At 49.3% G+C, this 15,512-nt stretch overlaps 1 protein-coding gene across 8 annotated transcripts in view; it reads left to right on the forward strand.

The window, feature by feature from the left end:
* MECR (mitochondrial trans-2-enoyl-CoA reductase) overlaps positions 1–13,959 on the forward strand; it is a 34,413-nt gene extending 20,454 nt beyond the window's left edge. For 4 of the 8 annotated variants that reach the window (XM_032389593.1, XM_032389612.1, XM_032389639.1 and 1 more), the window contains 6 exons: positions 2,339–2,441; positions 3,521–3,623; positions 4,607–4,680; positions 7,197–7,257; positions 7,412–7,484; positions 8,828–13,958. In XM_032389593.1, coding sequence (XP_032245484.1) covers positions 2,339–2,441; positions 3,521–3,623; positions 4,607–4,680; positions 7,197–7,257; positions 7,412–7,484; positions 8,828–8,988 — 575 coding nt within the window. In that variant the 3' untranslated portion in view covers positions 8,989–13,958. The other 4 variants (XR_004297632.1, XM_032389604.1, XM_032389621.1 and 1 more) reach the window with 4 other exon arrangements.
* The last annotated feature ends 1,553 nt before the right edge of the window (positions 13,960–15,512 follow it).

A 15,512-nucleotide genomic window follows, 5' to 3' on the forward strand; every position in this document is an offset into this window, starting at 1 on the left:
GACAAGATAGACAGAGTGCCTGTGTTTTCAGTAAAATGCTGAACTTAGTAATTCCACTCAGCATTCATATGACACTTTCCAGTTCACATAAGTGCCTGTACATGCATTAAACCTTCAGAGCAGTGCAGTGAGGTTGGTATCATTGGTGGAGAGCTGAGGCCTCAGGCAGGAAACCTGGGTCTGAACCCCAGCTTCACCTCTCACTGTGAACTGATCTCTCAGATCATCAGATGCATCACCCATGAGGTGGAGAGTAAGGGATTGTGAGGGTTAATGGAGACACTGCAGCACGACACTCAGCACAGTGCCTGGCACACCATGCAGTAACCCTGCACTACTTTATTATTCTTCCTGTTCAGAAATGAGGAAACTGAGGTCCAGAGAAGGAAATTGCTTATGTGAGATCACTCAGCAAGGAAATGACAAAGCCAGGTGTTCTATTCGGGGTTCCCTGAAAGCAGAGCCTGAGATAAGGACTGAGGGTGGACAGTTCGCAGGGGAGGTGATCCCAGGAAGCAGGAGTGAGGGGATGGGGAGAGCGAGACGGAAGGAAGAAAAGCCAGGGAAGGCTGGTTAGTACTGTGGGTGAGCAGGGCTCAGTCTTGCTGGGAGGGGGCCTCTCAAGACCCTCATGGAACCCACCTCACAATTAACCTTCCATTGACAGGAGGCTGGGCTCATCCCCATTGTTGGGAGGGTCACCCTGCACACTATGCATGTCCAGGGGCTAGAGAAATCGCCTAGTCTAGCTCTGCCATGCGGATGTTGAAACTGAAGCAGAGATGTTGGAGCACGATAAGCCTAGGTGGCCACTACTGCTCGAGGCTAAAAACCAGTCCCAGCTTCCCGCAAAGAGAAATGCAGTTCCTCACAGCTGTGCCAGAGCGGTCCTGGGAGCCTTTGGTGGAAAAAGCCAGCAGGTGACCAGGGACCTTTGCCCAAGTCTTGGTGCAGGAGGCGTTGTAGTTACCTGCATCTCATCCCCTCAGGCCACCTCTGCTTTGGGCCGCAGCTGGACATCAGGGCATTCTGACACCGCCCCACCTCAGGTGCCCATGGTGCATCTCCACTTGCCTGCCTCCGGGAAGGGGTGGCCTGGGCTAGATCAGTGTTATTCTAAATTGTCATACTGAGTCATAGTGAGAATTATGGTTTACATTGTAATCCAGTACATATACATGTGAGTATATATGTAATGGAAACCAAAGTTTCATGGAGCAGTATTTACCCTAACTATATGTGGTGCACTATGTTCTTTTTAATTTTATTTTCTGGAATTTTAATTTTAAAAAATGCTGCTTGCAACCCACTAGGTTGATTTCATAACCCACTAATGGGTGACAATCTATGTGCTGACTCCTGGCTACAGAGAATGGGCATTCTTCTTCCAGGAACTCCCCTGTCTGTAGCCCCAGATCCCTGCATTTCAGATCACATTTCTGGATAACAGAGCACCTTCCTGGACACAATGGCATCTGAATAATGAGGAGCATCCTGATTGGTACTCCCAGGACTCCTGTCTCATGGGGAGAAAACTGAGGTCATGACCTGTCCCATGTTATGGTCTGTTACAGTCAGTGAGAAAGCTGGGACTCACACCAGGTCCATCTCATTTCAGAGTCCATGTTTTCCCCAGCATGCCACGCTGCCTCCCCCATTGGCAGCTTCCAAAGCCAGGCCTGGGCTTTGACCACAGACTACCTGTAGGACCCGGTTTCTGGGGCTGTGAGTTTCTCCAGCACAGCTGTAAACCCATTTCAAGGCAGTGTGCCTGTACTAAGCAGCACAAAGGGGAAATAAAGCATGGCCGTGCCCTCAGGAAGCTCCAGGCTTCAGGCTCTTGCTAGAAATGGACCTATCCACAACCAAGTGTAAGATTGGGCACACCACCTGCAGAGCACTGGGGAAACACACACAGGGAAGATGGGAAGGAAGCCATGCCTGAGCCGTGCTTCAAAGGGTATGTGGGATTTCAAAACGAAGGAAGAGAGAAAGGGAAACACTGCAAACCATGGAAATAACCTAAGCAGAGATTTGAGGACATAAAAATCAGGAGAATAATGAACGATATAAAATCATTTACACAGTGGGGTCTAAATTACGTACAGTGTGGACTCTGAGTTGCCAAGTCCTGGGAGGCACCATGGGTGTTGTGGAATTTTGGGGGGCATTGGGAGAAGAGTAAGTTACAGGTCTGAGAAGGCTCAGCAGCCAGGTCCTGGGTCATTTTGAGCCTGAGGACTCCCCTCTCTTGCTCTATAATAGGATCCCAGGCAGGGAGTGCTTGACCTGTTACAGGTCTCTAGGGCTTAACTTGGATTTCTTCCTGGCCTCACAGGAGACTGTGTCATCCAGAATGCGTCCAACAGTGGAGTGGGGCAAGCAGTCATCCAGATCGCCGCGGCCCTGGGCCTGAGGACCGTCAATGTGGTCCGAGACAGGTGTGTGGGGAGACCTGATCCCAGTGCTCGCGACCTGGGCCTTCCCCCCACGCCCCCGGCATCCCTGCAGGCGCCCCCATCTCCACCAGAGGGCGCCCGTGCATAAGCAGTCCTCCTCCGCGGCGGACGCACACCACTGACCGTTGTCAGCTGCCCGAAAGGAGGCCCAGGCGGCCTCTGGCTGTAGGATGAGCGACATCCCAAATGTAAAGGGAGAGCAGGAAGGCGGTGGGCCCGCCCTTGCTGAAGACTTTTTGAGAGTTTTTGAGACTCTTGTGATAACCCATGATCTCAAAGCCCCAGTTCATATTTGGGAATGCCTGAAGCTGTGTTATTCCTACTGTGAACGTCGAACCCAGGGCCCTTTCTCCCCTAGCGTCTGTGTGGCACTTTGAACGGCTCTAACTAGGGATGTGAAGGAGATGGGGTAGGCTTGGCATCTCTGTTTTACAGTGAGGAAACAAGTTTCAGAGAAAGGAAGACACAGCAAGTCGGTAACAGACTTAGCTCCCGGGCTCGTGCTCTTTCCACCATACCATCCAGGTGCCTTAAGCCTCACTGTCAATGAATGTGGCTACATCTGTCAGGGAAGTCCAGTCTTTGGAGGAGAACTGACGTTTACTTCCCTTCCCTGTCCCTTCAGTTGTGTTAACAAAAATTACTGTTTGCCTTGGCCAAAGAGGCCCAGAGCCATTCATGGGCTGGAGTGTGTTTGCACAACACCCTGAAGAGCCCCTTGAAAAGCGTGGAGGGGAGGAAATGAAGCTTGTTGTTTTGGTAGACAAAGTCAGGACGTGAAATGTCTTCTCCCTGGGCCAGATGGTTTCTCGCACCTTTGAACTGGCAAGGGCTGTAGAAATCACCCCATAATACCACTGAGGGAACCAAGGCCTGGAGGTGTTGGGAGTGTGATGAAATCAGGTAGCCAGCCCCTACATAAGTCCTGGCTTACACTCAATCCCAGCTTCCCACAAAGAGATACTCGTGTTCTCACAGCTGTGGCGGAGGGGTCTTACGAGCCTATGGTAGAGAAAGCCAGTAGGTGTGACCAAGGGCCATGGATTGTGTTTGGTTTCCAGACCTGACCTCCAGAAGCTGACTGACAGACTGAAGAGTCTAGGGGCTGAGCATGTTCTTACAGAAGAGGAGCTAAGAAAGCATGAGATGAAAAACTTCTTTAAGGTACCTAGGATGAGGGGCATTGTGTCTTCATTCCATGCTCATCTCCCTGAAGAAAGCTGACCTGCTAGAAAGGCTGGGACTGGCCCAGCTCCTCTCCAAATCCTCTTTTTGTCTCTTTGTGGAAGAATAAAGCCCATTCCCTCAGCTAGGGGACAGCATGCATTAAGGGCCCAGGTGCTGTGAGGGAGGCAAGAGAGACAAAGTTCAAAAAACCCTGGATGATGTGTAGGTTTGAATATTTGTAGTGCGTCACCTCAGCCTTCACAGCCAATGTGAATCTCCGAGCTGGGAGAGGACCTAGGGAACCTGAGGCACAGGGAGAGAAGAGAAAGTATTTCTGAAGCACCCTCCTTATATTGTATCTGATTAATCCCCACAAAAGTTCTACAAAGTAGGTGCTATCTCTTTTCCAGGTGAGAAAACCAAGACTCAAAACAGATAAAGGATTTCACCAAGGGCAGACAGTTACAAATGGTGGAGTCAGGGCTCTGTGAACTCACAGCCTCTTAACCTTCCAGAACCTCCACCCCCAGCACACCCAGTAGGTGACCAGACCACATCTCAGCCTCCTTCCTCTGAACCCTGGAGTGACCAAACACACACACTCTTTTGAGAACACATGCCTCTTAAGAACGTTTCTGAAGCAGGAGATCAACACCTCCAACGTGAGCTGAGTTGTAAGTGCAGAGAAGAGGTGTACTCGGGACCTGAAGTCCTTCAAAAAGGAACATAGACGCCCACCATCGGTTCTTTCCCAGAGACAAGTTTTGAACAAAATTCCAAAACAGATAACAGGATTAAGTTGATAAAGCAAAGGTCCTCCTTGGGCCGAGTTTGAAGGCACGAACATCCCATTTTCTTCACCCCCTCCCTCTGACACAGCGCTTGGGCCAGGGGGGCACTGTTTGTAGCAAGCTTCCGCCCCGCCCCCCGCCCCCCGTGTGCAGTGGCAGCTCCCTCACTGCAGGTTCCTTATTTTCCAGGACATGCCCCCGCCGCGGCTCGCCCTCAACTGTGTTGGCGGGAAAAGCTCCATAGAGCTGCTGCGACACTTAGCGTAAGTCCCTCCAGCCCTGCAGGCCCAGTTGGCCAGAGCTCTCCAGGCCTGTAGCTGGGAGGACTGTCAAGTGACCAAGTCCCAGTGGCCAGTGCGAGCCAAGGCCAAGTCAGCATAACCCTGAGCAGGAAACCGGGACCACAGTCCTGTCCTAGTTATCCCGGCACTTCCTTTCCCAACCTCCTCCTCTACAGATGACCCAGAGAACCGTCCGCTTCGTTTCTCCAAGGGACCCCGGAAGGAGAGCTTTCTGTGAGAGGAGAATATTTAAGGATTCATAACCGAGGGGGCATCTTAAGAAGTCCCTTAGTCCTAGCTTGTTAGCTTTTAAATTTCTTACTAGTTTTTATTTATTTATTTATTTATTTATTTATTTATTTTTAAGATTTTATTTATTTATTTGACAGAGAGACACAGCGAGAGAGGGAACACAAGCAGGGGGAGTGGGAGAGGGAGAAGCAGGCTTCCCGCGGAGCAGGGAGCCAGACGTGGGGCTCGATCCCAGAACCCTGGGATCATGACCTGAGCCAAAGGCAGACACTTAACGACTGAGCCACCCAGGCACCCCTCTTACTAGTTTTTAAAAATAGATTCTAAGTTTAGAGGTAAAATTATGCTCTTACAAAACATTTTGAAAGCACGTACAGGTGCAAAGGATGGGGCGCCTGACTGGCTCAGTTGGTGGAGCATGCAACTCTTGACCTCAGGGTTGTAAGTTCAAGCCCCACGTGGGGTGTGATTACTTAAAAAATAAAATCTTAAAAAAAAAAGTACAAAGGAAAAATTAAGCACAAAATTACCTATCATCCCACAACCAAGGGGGATAAGCATTGTTGACAATATTAACAGTGCATGTCCTCCCCTTGTTTTCTCTGTTAACATGAATTTCTTGAGCTGAGGGGCGCCTGAAAGGATACTTTCCAACTAAAGCAGGAATCCCCTCAACAACATTAGTTGACACATACTTGCTAGCACTCGCTAGCTACGGGGTACAGAGATGGCTGAGACACTGAGGGAACTCTCTAGAATTCACAGGCTAGATGGGAAGATGGGTCATGTGGTCAAAGAGCTGTGATAGCCATCACTGGGCATTTACCTGTGCACCAGATGTGCAGAGTGCTTGACTCATCCCCCACGACCACCCGGGCCAGGGATACTGTTCCCATCCCCATTTACCCAAGGCCTGAAAGGGTAATTACCTCACCCCAAGGTCTGGGAAGTGGGAGAGCCAGGCTTAACCCCGTTACTGGGAGTCCTGAGCACACCCCCTCCGCCTGAGTCCAGGGGGCCGCGGGGCAGCCTGCCATCCCCACAGCAGTCACTGTAGGAGGAGGCCCTGGAGGTGCCAAGTCCCAGCTGTGCTACTTACTATCTGTGGGCCCGTGGGAAGTTAGACAATACAGGAAGAATGCTCCAGGCCTCAGTCTCCTCGTACAGATTAGTCAGAAGGTTAGTCCGAGGACACTGAGGTGATGCAGAAATCGCTACACAGGTGAGAGGTGGCCTTCAGTTTTCTCATTGTAAAGCCAGAGTGATAGAAGTGCTCCCCTGGGGTTATGGGGAGGCTTCACCAAGCCAGGGCACCTGGAAATGCTCAGATCTGTGCCCGGCACCCAGAAAACGCCTAGTGAACGTTAGCCATTCTGATTAGAACAAGTGTAGTACCGGGGGGGGGGGGGGCTTGATCCCCCCAGGAGCTACTTTCTGGAACAGGTGTCAGCTGAAGGGAGCTTAAGACCAAACTACCCACCACCTCCCAGACAAAGAATCACCTGCCTCACACCACAGCTTCTTCCATTCTGTAGTTCACAAAGCACCCCCCACTCACCTGCCATCATCCTTGATCAGCAAACTCCTAAAAGAGCCAGGGAGTGGGGAGGGGAACACAGGTTAAGTTGAGCATGGGAAGTCCTAGCTTATTCATTTTTAAAAAACTATTCGAGCCTCTCCTGTTTAACTGCTGGGGTGGGTGTGGGTGTCAGATGGCAGGGCCTGGCCAGACCCCTCCTGCAGTGAGAGGGCAGTCGCCCACTGTCCTCTACCCCAGCCATACCATTCCTTATGTGTATAGCCACCTCATCTCGCTGCTCCTTCGAGTAAGCGTGGACAGGTGAAGAGCAGAGGTCTGCACCAACGTCTGCACTGCCCAAGGCCACACATCTAAGAGTGGAGGGTAGCCAGGACTAACCTCGCGGGGCTTGGGCTTTTCTCAGCAGAGCACGCTTCTTTGCAACACTTCATCCAAGCCCGACTGGGTGGTTAGATCAGTGAGTTCCCAACTCTGGCTCAACATCCATGTCATCTGGCAGGGGTGTTTGTCAGTTGGCTTGAATAGAGATCCTTGCTTCCTGATTCCTTAGGTCTGGGTCGGACCTCGGAGTCTGCAGTTTTGGAAACCTTCCCAAGGTTTCTAAGAGCAAGATTCAGGGACCAGGGTTGGAATAGAAGTGTTCTGGCAGGTTTGAGAAGGGCTCTGTGTCTGCCTGCACCCACTCTGTTCTCTCTGGACTCTTCAGGCCTGGGGGAACCATGGTGACCTACGGGGGAATGGCCAAGCAGCCCGTCATAGCCTCTGTGGTAAGCTGGTGGGGGAGGCAGGCATGGACACAGGCCTGGACACCATAGTTGTCCAGACCCACAGGTGCCCTTGTCCCTGGATGGAATCTGTACCTCAAGCAGCGCCTGAAATGCTTGCCCTCAGAGCCCCAGTTCATCCTTCTTGTGTCCACAGAGCCAGCTCATTTTTAAGGATCTCAAACTTCGAGGCTTTTGGTTGTCCCAGTGGAAGAAGGACCACAGTCCAGGTGAGTGGATGATGGCCCCATTGCCAAGGGTCACACGAGAGGGCAGTGCCTACTGCAGAAGTGACCCGCCATCCTGAGGCCTGGAGGGGTGATGGGCTCCCCAGTGCCCATGACAGGTTAAAGGAAAATAGCCTCTAGCCACAGTTGCAGTCAGCAAATAGGTACTGGGCTCGAGGGAGCTGGTCCTGGGGGTGGCAACAGTGAGCAAGGCTGCCCCTGGGGAAGAGTGCCATGGAAGACAGCCAGGTACAGAGAACAAACTCTGGAGCCAGCCTGCCTGGGTTCAAATCCTGCTCCCACCATCACTGGGGATAGGTTTACCCAGCCTAGCCATGGGACCTGGACAAGTTACTTAACTTCTGTCTCAGTTTAAATATCATAGTTGTCTAGATATTGTTAGCCTTTGATTGAGGAGGAAACTGAGGTTCAGAGTGGTTAGGTAGCTTGCCCAGTCTCCCCACGTAGGGAGTGATGCAGCCACAATGTAAACTCGTCTCTTTGACTCCAGAACCTGAGCCAGTACACCATCCTTCCCCTCCTGGAGGACTGGCTGCCCAGAGTGTGACCCCCACGCCCCACGCTGAGACTGAAGAAGCACATGGAGTCATTCAAGTGAAGGGGAGGAAAGTGGTGGCATCAGTGGCGTGTTTCAGGCCGGAAAAGTAGCCTGTGCAAAAGCCCATCATAGAGAGTGGGGACCTAGACAGATAGGTTGTGACCAGATTATGAAAGGCTTTACAACCCTTCTTAAGGAGCTCAGACTCTATCTTAAAGGCAAGGGAAGAGCCACCGAAGCGTTCTAAACAGGGGACATATTAGATTTGAATGTTGCATGAATTGATGTCTATGAAAAACCACTTCTCATCTTCCTGGACCATAGAGGGGGACAGGCCCTGGGAGGGGATGCTGGGGACCTCAACTTGTGGGGTTCTAAGGGAGTCCTGAGCTCTTTCCCTGAGCAAAGCTCATCAGTTCCACATCAGCGGGCATGCCAGGCACAGCCACCCCCTCCCTGTGCCTCTTCTAGCTGCCCTGCCTCAAAGTACTCCTGCCGCTCCCACCGTTCAGGACTCTCGGTTACACCCCAGTCAGGTTCTGTGGGTCTGAGCCCTCTTAGCCACCACTCTGCCTGCCCCTCAGTCCTGGGGCCACTCCCCCACGCTCCTCTGTCCTACCCCACCAGGGACCAGGCCGCCCCCACAGCCTCCCTATCCCTGGTCAAGCCTGGGCTCTCGAGGCTTTCCTAGAGTTTAGCGTCAGCTCCTGCCACTGGGGGTGGCCCGTGGTCTGTCTTGCCATGCCTTGCCGCTGCGCCTCTGTCTGACTTCCTCAACTTCCCACAGCCCAGTTCAAGGAGCTGATCGTCACGCTGTGTGGTCTCATCAGCCGGGGCCAGCTCACAGCCCCCGCCTGCTCCGAGGTCCCACTGCAGGACTACCAGCGTGCCTTGGAAGCCTCAGTGCAGCCCTTCGTGTCTTCAAAGCAGATTCTCACGATGTGCTAATCGCGGAGGAGCTGGAGCGAGGTGGGAGGGAGATGGATCGGCAGGACTGGTTTCTGGCGCCTCTGTCAGGGCCCTCTCAGCCTTCCCCAGGCTGCCCTCTCCTCACTGTCACTTCCGACTGGGAGGGTCGTGAAGCCAGCTAAGGCTTTCCCCAGGGCCAGCCCCAGAGTATCTAATAAAGTGAAGTTCCTAAAAACACATACATACAAACCCATAGAAGTCATCCCTGGCAAGAAGGACCCTCATTGTGCACCTGCCATTCCCCAGCACTAAGAAGACCCCTTGCCCGTCCTCTACTTGTCCCCCAGTGATGATTTCCTGACGACCCTGAAACAAAGCAAGGGTAGGCGCTGGCAGGTACAAAGCCAGTAGGATGCAGTCTCCAGCCTCGGGCTCTCCACAGGGGAGCAAAAAGGAACGTTTGACTCATTCTGTGTAGTATGTGGCTCAGTCTGGGGCAGAAGGAGGATCAGCTACATGGGAGAGTGAATGCCAGGCTGAGGAGCCAAGGAAATGGGGTCTCAGCTGGCTGGACCACCCTATGGAATGCCTGTTCTAACTGGGGAGATGGTTGTTACACCAGTGCTTCTCAGCCTGAAGTCATTTTACCCCCAGGGGATGTTTGACAGTGTCTGGAGACATTTTTCGTCGTGAGAGGGTGCTATTGGCATCTAGTGGGTAGAGGTCAGTGATGCTGCTCAAACATCCTGTGGTGCACAGAACAGCCTTCCTCAACATAGAATTACCCAGCCCAGAATGTCCATAGTGCCTGGGTTGGGAAACCCAGCATTAAGCTAAGAGTCCCAAAACAACTGCCATGGTGATTCGTGGAAGTGCTATGAGGCCATCACTGATCAGGGGCTTGTCCTAGGCCTGTGGTCAGGGGAACCTTCCTGACATGAAGCTTGAAAGTGGGCTCTGAAAATGAATAGTTTTATTCAGACAAAAAGAGTTTGACATTATGTGACTTTTTGGTGTTTGCCTAATGAGCTACTCACCCAGAGCAAAAAACTAGAGACTTTGGAATGTATTTACTGGATACCTAGTATGTGCCTAAGGCTAGGGATGCTGGTGGTGGGGGAGTGGGGCCTGGCCCTCTAGTTCCTCAGCCCAGAGCAGGGGACAGACCTTCCCAGTATACTAATGAGGCCACTGACTCAGGTGTTCAGAGGGCCATGGGGACATAGCAGTTCTGCCTGAGGGTTTGAAGGAAGGCTTCATGGAGGAGGTGTCATCCACAGCAAATCTTGAAGGCCAAGCAGGAAAGCATGTACCAAGCAAAACCAACAGCACATGTGAGAATTTGGAGGGCTGGGAGCCTGGCTCTGCCGCCTGAGACGGGAGAGTGTGAGGACTGAGGTGGGAGCTGTGAGCAGAGGTCAGAGCAAGAAGATTCGAGAAGTCAGCACTTACCCTTCAGAGCAGGGGAGGCACAGAGGGAGGCACAGAGGGATTTTCAGCAGCAGAGTGATGTGGGAAAACTGGCTCAGAAGGCCAGAGTGCACTCAGGCTTAGCTGCACGAAAACATGTACGCAGGCCCCCAGCATAATGCTCTTGCCTTTGGGAGCATCTTCTGTGTCCTCTGGAGAAAAGGACTTAGCTTCAGCCCAGGGTTGGGGAAGGTCTGCAGGTGTCTTCTGGATAAGAGTTGCTACCTTTTGCACCTAGGCTCAAGATCAGCCCCAACCTGCCCAGGTCCCTCCTGTCCCCTGTCCTCTATCCTTGAGGTTAGTGGGACAGCTGACTTGTACAGATGGTCAACATGGGCTAGTGAAAAAAGCCTGAGAGGGTGGGAGAGGCTGCCCGAAGGCTACAGGAGTGAACAGTTAAGTTTAGATTCTTTGGGGGGAGTCCACAATGTCGGGCTTAGGGGGAGTGATGAGCCTGCAGCCATGGGGAGGGAGCAGCCCCTGGTACAGACTCAGAGGAGGCAGACTGGAAGGAGGAAGGTTCATAACACCATGGTTAGAGACCCCATGGAGGGATGTGCAAAATGTCCTGAGAACAGTAGCTCTAGGGGTCTGGAGATGACATTTGGGCTGTGCTTTAAAGGATGATTATAGTATTCTCAGGCAGGGAAGGGAGACAACCCTAACTAAGGGACCAGATTAAGCTAAGTTATAGAAGCAGGACATTTATGTTAGAATCTTCTCATTTCCCCCAAATATCCATTGTCTTTCTGAGAATTAATGCTGACAACTTTTAGGTCAGCATATGGTAGGCTGGAATAAACAGTTTTCCTGCCTGCCTTGCAGCAGACCAGGTCTGTCCCTTGTCATGCATACAGAGGTGGTAGGTGTCAATTTCTTAAGAACTCTTTAAAATATAGCTGGCATCCATCCTGTACCTTTTTCTTCCCTTTCCACCTTTCTCCTGGCTGGGACACAGACCAGATTCCTGGAATTTGCACAGCCATCTTTGACCATGTTAAGAATGGGTCAGCGACAAGATCCAAGAAGCCTGGGTCCTGGTCACCCAGATGCCCCAACTGCCCACCTCAGGATTTGTTTTACATGAGAAAGAAGCTTCTATGTTGTTTAGGTTCCTAGTATTTGGGCTTTCTCTGAACCTAATTATAACTGATACATATTCTCTGATTTAATTTATATTGAAATCATCCAAGCTAAAGCTGAAAAAGTGAATTGTGGCAGTTTAGGATTCCCCGATAAGGAATTTGAACTTTATCCTATCGGCAGTAGGGAACAAAAGATTTCTGAGCCAGAAGATGAGAATTGTGCTTTGGGGGAAAAAAAAAAAAAAAATTCCTCTGGCAGCAGGTTAGGGGACAGTTGGGAGAAGGGAGGCACTAAAAGAAGAGATAACATCAGAAATTCCCAGGTTTCTGAATTTCAAATAAGGAAAATCCCCTGAAACTTCAAAGACCAAATGGGGATTACCAACATTGCAGAGGCCAGCACAGAGAGGAGACTGTGACAAGACCATAGAAAGAATCAAAGCTCAAATGGATCATCTCTTTGCACACTTTAAAAGTACAGGAGGCTATTTTTCATTTTCAGGCTGAATAATTTCTCTGTAGAGTGGGGACAGCTCTTCAGGCCCACTAAGTAAACAGAATCCTTTTTAAATGGTTGGAGGAGGAACCTTGGGCTCCAGGAGACTGAAAGAAGACAAACAGGCATTACCTCCTAAACCAAAGCTCGAGCACACCTGACGCCCCAAGGCTTCATGACTCTGGCACTCCCTGCTTGGTGTCTTCTGGGAGCATCCACCCTGCAACTACCTACAGCCACTGCCATAATATTGATGACTGCTTTGTGTCTTGGGAGATGAGATAAATAAGCCTGCTCTCCTCAGGGAAAGACTTGAGACCCAGAAGAAGGTTCTTGCATTCATCTGTGTGTGGCAGGCATGCCTGTCCTTATGCCTGGAAGCTCTTGGCTGCACCTACCAGCCTCATACTTGTTGGTAGGCACTGTGCCCTGGGTAGGACACTGGGCCCAGCCAGAGCAGCTGGAAATGGTAAAGAAGAGACGCAGGCCTGGGGCAGCATCTGCCTGCATTTGCAGGCAGGAAAATCCTGGGAAGACAGCAGAGCTGACCTAAAGGTAAGGAGACGTTCACACTCCCTTAAAGAAAAGTAAGCTTGCCCTATGCCCCTAACCCTTTGCAGTATATAAGCCCTTTTACCCATATCTCCATTTGATTTTTACAACTTCACTGTATCATTGAGATTTTAATTAATATCATAACTTTACAGAAGAGGAAGACACCAAGAGAGGTGAAGTGAGTTGCTCAAGGTCACACAGCAGGCAGCAAGCAGATTTGGCACAAGAAGCCAGCTCCCCTGACCCTGTCTGGTCACCCTACCAGTCAATCCTGATTTTTTTTGGCCCCACAATTGGCCTTGTGCTCCCTCTTTGGACTCCTTGATTTTGTTCAGTGATAATTAGCATGTCAATCAGAAGAGAGTTCAAATTTCCCTGAGTCTGTGTCTCATGGGGAGGCAAGAAAAAGGAGAATCAGGAGGGCATTGAAGTAATTCAGGTAAAAGATCATTTGTTTATTCACTTAATAAATATTTTGAACACCCGCTATGTGAAAATCACTGTTATAGGTGTTAGGGATACAGTAGGAGACAAAAAACACGGCCCCTGATACCAGGGAGCTTACATTCTAGTAGAAGAGAAAGACCATGAATAAGTGAAGAAATAAACAAGGCAATTACAGAGTGTGGTAGATGCTGTGAAAGAAAAAATACAGTGATATCACAGTGGCGGGATACTTGAGATAAGGAGGGTAAGGAAGGTCTGAGGCCTGAATAAGGAGCCAACCATATTGCAAAGGAACAGCACAGTTAAAAGCCCTGACGTATGAACGATATGACAAGGCCTGCACTAGCTTAGTAAGTGGGAGTGAAGTGGATGGATTTGGCAACATTTAGAAGGCAGAATCAACAGGACAGACTAGATGTGGCGGTTGAAGGTTGAACTTTAGCACTTTGCTGGATGGAAGGTGCCACTCCCTGAATTAGGAAGCTCTGAAGGAGGAGCAGGATTTAGAGACAGGCATTTCCCCTATGCAGGGCTTTCATTCCCATCTGTGTAACAGGTTGATCAGACTATATGACAACCAAGGTTAGAACCAGTTCTTAAGAATATTATGATCCTCATACTACTAAATTCCAAATGGATCGAAGATTGCAATATAAAAATAAGTCCTAAAAATAACAGAATAAACCATGGGAGGTGTTTTTCTTTTTAAACCTCAAAGTGAGAAAAACTACAACACAAAATCTTGAATCAAAGAAAAATAAAGGATGGATAAATTTGACCCCATAAATATCTTACGTTTTTGCATAGCAGAAAACACTCTGGGCAAAGTCAAAAGTCAACAAACTGGGAAAAAATATTTGCAACTCATCTAACAACTGATTTCCCTAATATATAGTGAGCTCCTATGAATCAATGAGAAAATGGGCAAAGGGGGAGCCTGGGTGGCTCAGTCAGTTAAACATCCAACTCTTGGTTCCAGCTCAGGTCATGATCTGGGGTAGTGAGATCGAGCTGAGCCCTGCATAGGGCTCTGAACTCAGCAGGGAGTCTGCTTGAGATTTTCTCCCTTTGCGCCTCACCGACCCCGCCCCCCCATCGGCTCTTGCATTCTCTCTCTCAAATAAATAAATAACTCTAAAAGAGGGGAGCACCTGGGTCGCTCAGTCAGTTGAATGGCTGACTGAATTTTGGCTCAGGGTCCTGGGATCAAGCCCAGGCTCTGCGCTCAGCAGGGAGTCTGCTTGAGAATTCTGTCTCCCTCTCCATGCCCGCCTCACACGTCCTCTCTCTCTCTCTCAAATAAATAAATCTTTTTAAAATTAAAAAAAAAATGATTAAAGGATATAAGCAGACACATAAAGTATGTGTCTCTTAAATAAATGAAATGAGGCTCACTCCACTTAAGATAAATGCAAATTAAACTACCCCAAGATAGCATTTTTCAGCTATCAGATTGACAAAGATCATAAAATTTGATCACATGGTGTTGATGATGAGATGGAGAAACAGGTACTTATGGAAGAGAATTGAGCAATATCTATCCAAACTATACTTGCCCACACCCTTTGAGCCAACTATCCTACTTCTAGGAATAGATCCTACATATATGTATATACAACGTTATTCATTGCAGCAGTTATAACAAATAGTTTGAACCTATCTCAATATCCTTCACTAGGGCACTGATTAAATAAATTACTGTGTATAATGGTATTTTATAAGCCATAAAAATACTCCTGAGGAAGCTCCTTTTGTACTGATGGAATGACTTTCAAAATACAGTAAGCACAAAACTGTACGTATAGTACACTACTATTGCTTTGTGTAAAATACCTCCCAAAGGACATTTAAGAAACTGGTTACATTGTCTGCCTCTGGGGAGGGAAACGAGGTGGCCAGAGGACAGAGATGGGAAGACTTTTCACTGTATCATTTGAACCAGTTAATGAGTTATCCTTTCAAAATATAATTTTAAGGGGTGCCTGGGTGGGTCAGTCTGTTAAGCGTCTCCCTTCTGCTCAAATCATGATCTCAGGGTCATGGATGGAGTCTTGCCTTGGGCTCCCTGCTCAGCGGGGAGTCGGTTTCCTCCCTCTATCCCTTCCCCCGCTTGTGCTTCCTGTCTCTCTTTCTCTCAAATATTTTTTTAAATAAATATATATATATAATTTAAAAAATAAAAACAGCAAACAAAACTCCTTTGTGGTTCTAGGTAAACTGAGTTAGTGAGAGGGGAACCAATATTTGAGTTCCTACCTCGGTCCAGATACTGTTCCAAGCACTATATTCTTCCATATATACTACCCCACTTAGTTACCCAGCTAGCCTATTGAAATGGGATAAATTATTCTAATTTTACAGTAGAAAATAAACTGACCAAATAATTTAGTCAGTGTCAAGCCTAATCTAGTTCCAAAACTCCAGCCTTCTCCACTTTCCACACTGCTTCTATTGAAGCAACTTGTCCTGTTTTTTAAAATAATATTGGTAAAAGGCGAAAATCATATGGG

The sequence above is a fragment of the Phoca vitulina genome, unplaced genomic scaffold, assembly GCF_004348235.1.
Source record: "Phoca vitulina isolate PV1807 unplaced genomic scaffold, GSC_HSeal_1.0 scaffold2, whole genome shotgun sequence".
In the NCBI taxonomy this organism is placed as follows: domain Eukaryota; kingdom Metazoa; phylum Chordata; class Mammalia; order Carnivora; family Phocidae; genus Phoca; species Phoca vitulina.